Source organism: Haliotis asinina, chromosome 1 (assembly GCF_037392515.1).
Source record: "Haliotis asinina isolate JCU_RB_2024 chromosome 1, JCU_Hal_asi_v2, whole genome shotgun sequence".
Classification (NCBI taxonomy): Eukaryota; Metazoa; Mollusca; class Gastropoda; order Lepetellida; family Haliotidae; genus Haliotis; species Haliotis asinina.
In genome coordinates, this window is record NC_090280.1 from 75564794 (window position 1) to 75570056 (window position 5263).

General features: G+C 39.0%; 1 protein-coding gene across 1 annotated transcript; it reads right to left on the reverse strand.

The window, feature by feature from the left end:
- Positions 1-406: 406 nt before the first annotated feature.
- On the reverse strand, positions 407-2876 carry LOC137275359 (serine protease inhibitor dipetalogastin-like). The gene is made up of 5 exons (XM_067808166.1): positions 2840-2876; positions 1927-2038; positions 1153-1272; positions 926-1045; positions 407-575 (listed from the first exon to the last, which is right to left on the reverse strand). The coding sequence occupies exons 1-5, from the start codon at positions 2874-2876 to the stop codon at positions 407-409; spliced, it is 558 nt and encodes a 185-aa protein (XP_067664267.1).
- Positions 2877-5263: the final 2387 nt, after the last annotated feature.

Sequence of the window (5263 nt, forward strand, 5' to 3'; positions counted from 1 at the left end):
AAGCATTCGTTGTCATAAGTCACGCCATCATTGCCGCAGACAGGGGAAAGTATGAGTTGACAGACACACTGTTTGGGACATTCTCCGTCGGATACCTTCGTCGCCCTATTGAAACACAACAGTAAAGTTCAACGTCGCGAGTTTTCAAGGAATATTAACTGCTACAAGTGTGGCATAGTGTTCCCAATGTCATTACCTGTAAGCATACTAATCATCTTCATAACTAACTAGCATATACCTTGATGATGATTTGGAGATTTATATTGTAACAGGTGCCTCATTATACTCATCAAACCCCTTGGTTTGTTCTTTTTGGTTGTCAGGAAGAAAAAACTACCCCCGCCCTAGACATTCGTTGGTATAGATGTAATACAGGTACAGAAGCAAGGACTATTTGATTGTACCTTTAGACATTCTCCTGTAATGTTAAAGACACACATCCCAAATGTACACACCCTTTACACTCCATCAAGCATTCGTTGTCATAAGTCACGCCATCATTGCCGCAGACAGGGGAAAGTATGAGTTGACAGACACACTGTTTGGGACATTCTCCGTCGGATACCTTCGTCGCCCTATTGAAACACAACAGTAAAGTTCAACGTCGCGAGTTTTCAAGGAATATTAACTGCTACAAGTGTGACATAGTGTTCCCAATGTCATTACCTGTAAGCATACTAATCATCTTCATAACTAACTAGCATATACCTTGATGATGATTTGGAGATTTATATTGTAACAGGTGCCTCATTATACTCATCAAACCCCTTGGTTTGTTCTTTTTGGTTGTCAGGAAGAAAATACTACCCCCGTCCTAGACATTCGTTGGTATAGATGTAATACAGGTACAGAAGCAAGGACTATTTGATTGTACCTTTAGACATTCTCCTGTAATGTTAAAGACACACATCCCAAATGTACACACCCTTGGCACTCCATCAAGCATTCGTTGTCATAAGTCACGCCATCACTGCCGCAGACACGGGCGAGGAGACGTGGACAGGCACAAAGTTTGGGACATTCTCCGTCGGATACCTTCGTCGCCCTATTGAAACACAACAGTATAATACAGATACAGAAGCAAGGGATATTTTATTATACCTTTAGACATTCCCCGGTAATGTTAAAGACACACATTCCAAATGTACACACCCTTCGCACTCCATCTGGCATTCGTTGCCATAAGTCACGCCATCACTGCCGCAGACAGGGGAGAAGAGAAGTTGACAGGCACAAAGTTTGGGACATTCTCCGTCGGATTTCTTCGTCGCCCTATTGAAACACAACAGTTTTATAGTCGGAAACTTTCAAGGAGAAAGCTTTCATCCGCACGTCTCACATCGTTTTCCCTATATATTTATGAAAGGAAACTAATCATATTGAGAACTGACAAGTGTATACCTTGATGATGCATGAGAGATATATTGTGTAACAGGAAAGTATAAAAAAAATAACATGTCGTTGAGGTTTGACATAATTTCGTTTAAGGCGTATTAACCATCTCGATAACTATATTAGAAAAGCTCTTTTTTCCGCCAACTACAGTCGAATATTCTAATTATGATTTTGCAAAATTTTCCATACTGTTTAAAGATACTGTTTACACATGAAGTGATGTATTATAAAACAAATTCGTAATGCTGAAAGGATTATTGTACTGATGTTGATTCTCAGTGAAAACTGGCGAGTTCTTGTCAGAACGTTATCCCAGAACGCAGCTGTTCTCATGCACGATATTCGTACATGCTTTTTAGCACTTTGATGCATGATCCTCATCGGTATAACGTTTGCAGTTGGCTCCCACAAGTTACTGGAGTAATTCATCCTCGATCTAACCATATATATAAAGATAACATTAGTGAATGCTTTAAGTGAGTCATAGCATATAATGTAAATGAAGCATAACCAGACACGCTGTAGGCCTACCCGGCACAGGAGAGGAAACATTCATTGGTGTAGGTGTTGCCGTCGTCGCCACAGACAGGGTTGTTGGTGTCCTCACAGGAACAGTCTTCACCTCGACAGATGCTGATCAAAACTAGGTAAAACCAGAGATTGACGTAAGATATCGAGAAGGTATCGAGGAACACATGTACTCACTGTGATTCGGCTGCCATTAGCCCTTTGTTAAAATCATACTTAAAATAGACAATATTTACAGTCAACTTAACTGTCATCACAAAAATTGCAAAGATACTGGCAAAAACGACGGCCAGGGAACAGCCTGTCATGAAATAGTTGTTCTTTGTTTCTCTCGAAAACAGCATGCAGGGCTATTATAGTGCCTAATTATATGCATTTGGGCAGTAAAAATATATCACACGGGGTGAAACTATGATATTATAGAACAACGCCTCACTATATGCATGTAGTACTATCATGTATTACTCTGTGGATAACAGCATGATTTAACATGTCCAAGACCCGCGAAGGTCCCGGGGTAGAATAGACTCGTGAAGGTCCCGGGGTAGAACAGGCCTTCAGCAACCCATGCTTGCCATTAAAGACGACTATGCTTGTTATAAGAGACCACTAAAGGGATCGGGTGGTCAGGCTCGATAATTTGGTTAACACATATCATCGGTTCCCAATTGCGCAGATCGATGCGCATGTTGTTGATCACTGGATTGTCTGGTTCAGACTCTATTATTTACAGACCGCCACCATATAACTGGAATATTGCTGAGTGCGGCGTAACTGTAAACTCACTCACTCATTAACATGAGAATGACGGTGGAGTGAATTACATGCATGTAGCATTAAGACAATACATACCAACCAATCATGACAATGGAACTATGCTTTACATGTAAATGTTGTTATAGGAAATATGACATACCCGCCAGCACAGTGATATACTTCATCCAGCCACCCATGTTGTCAGTTAGGCGAATGTGTCAAGGTTCCAGAGCCCACCTCAATATATACAGGGGATCCAATGGCAATAATTGTTTCATGGCCAGCGTGATTGACATGAACCAACATTCACAAATATATATTGCCACTTGATTGTGTTGTTTATGGGCTTAACACCACATAACAACGGCTTCATGAATTAGAAAACAATCAAACCGCATGTTGGTTGCGAAACAGTTGTCTGTGGTTGTGTAGTAAAGGTAACGGAGACGCTGGTCAAATCGCACCCGTCTATCATTTCTGTTTGTGTTTTGAGATTTCACAATTTCACATATTCACATATTTCGTTGAATCATTTCGTGGGATTGTGTTGTAATGGTTTGGACACAGTTTTCATCAAGTGACATTCATCTGAAATGAAATGAAACGCTGACAGACATGTGCACTAAACGCAAAACAAACCCGCCCCTCCCCCACCCCACCCCCCCAAAAAGACCCAAAAAAACCCAAAAAACAAAAAAAAAACGAAACAAAACAAAAAACCCGTTACCTTCTTTCCGCAATGAAGGAGGTATAGATCTATCTTCGGCTATCCTTCTGATTCGTTAACGTCCACTTCTTGGTCTGTCTACGATGACGTCATTTTGTCTGTAGCGCCCAATCAGTCTTATAACGGTGATACGGCGTAAAGAGAGGGCATTATATACATCACTGGATGTAGAATCCATCTGCACCACCCCAAAGGTTCTTCCTCTCTCTTCAGCTGTTGATCTTGCCTTATTTCTCGTACCTGTGTATTACATCATGCATACACGTGAAATGGATAAAATACTGCTTAAATATTACTTCATTTTGACGACTGATATTGCACTGTAAAACAAAACAAAAACCCAAACCCCAAACCCCCCAAAAAAACAAAAACAAAAAACCCCAAAACAAACAAACAAACAAACAAACAAAAATGTGAAAATATCAAATATACGTACTACTTGTTTTCATTAATGCAAATTAACAGAGAATGTTTTAAAAGACCGAAATCATACTATTAGGATTCTTTTACAACTTTACACACAGTACAACTGTTTCTTTTATTTTAATAGTTGAGAAATGGTGACTTTAAATTTCTTTCTTTCAACCTTTCTTTCTGATATCTAAATAACCTTTATCGGTGTGTTTTGTCATGGTCGAAAACAGGACAATTTAATTCTTGTTAAAAAGATGCATTTCACCTGAATATGAATGCATTTGAGGCCTTACTTATGATTTGCATAGAGCCTTGTTGTTCAGCTTTCTTGTAAACTATTGCTTTCTAACATATCCTTGAAAGTTTTCAATAATTCACAAAGGTAGGAGGGTAACGTTTCCTTTGGAGCTTAACGTATATCTCTTAGTGTGTAAGAGAGCATGTGCGTCTCTTAAACCCAGGAAACCTTATCCGATATCCATATAGCTTTGTAACTGCGATGAGATCGACAACCAACACAACCAACGTGATCAGGACCTCCACATTCCAATAATAAAGTTCTTCTTTTGTCCTGCTGTTAATATACAGCTCAGTCCTTTAGTGGTAAGTGTAAGGAATCTTCGAGTACAAGTTGTTATATATTTCTTTCAAAGAGCGACATACTGGCATTGCTTTATGCCAAAGTGTATGTCCAACATGCAATTTAGTTGTAGAAGTCGCATAGCGTTTTATGTTCACTTGGTTAATGTACGAGTATGCAAAGTCCAGGTATTATCATTATTTTACATCAGTACGTCAGACAGCTAGTGCAAATTAACATGCTCATGTCGTTGATCACTGGATTGTCTGGTCCAGACTCGATTATTTACAGACCGCCGCCACATAGCTGGAATATTGCTGAATGCGGCGTAAATATCAACTCACCCACTCACCATAAACAGCTGACAAAAGTAAAACGACTCAGTCAGTAACACAAGTCCCAAATCATGAAAAGTACAAACCTATAACACTGCTGGTTTTTCTACCAGTCGCCTATAAAACATACAGCTTTTTGGGCAATATTAGCAAGACAAGACAATTTTTCTGTAATACCCTGACTTATCAAAAAAAAAAAAAAGAAAAAAGAAAAGAAACATATCGTGCATTTATTCGTTTGGTGCTTTTTTTTCAAATAATAAAACAAAAACAAACAATAATGACAAATGCTACACTGTTTGGTGGTCTTGTCTCTATCAAGAACTACTTGAAAAGAATATAACTGCGAAATGTTTCATCTTCATTTGACATGAAACAGGTTTGAAAGGTTCATGTCCGCTTAAGAAGGGTACTCCAAACTTTATTACTTACAGAGAGCTTGGAAACTACACGCGTGTCATACAGTTAAAACAGAATGATTTGTTTTGGTGATAAGGTTTTAACTGCAAGGCTTAATAATGACCTCTT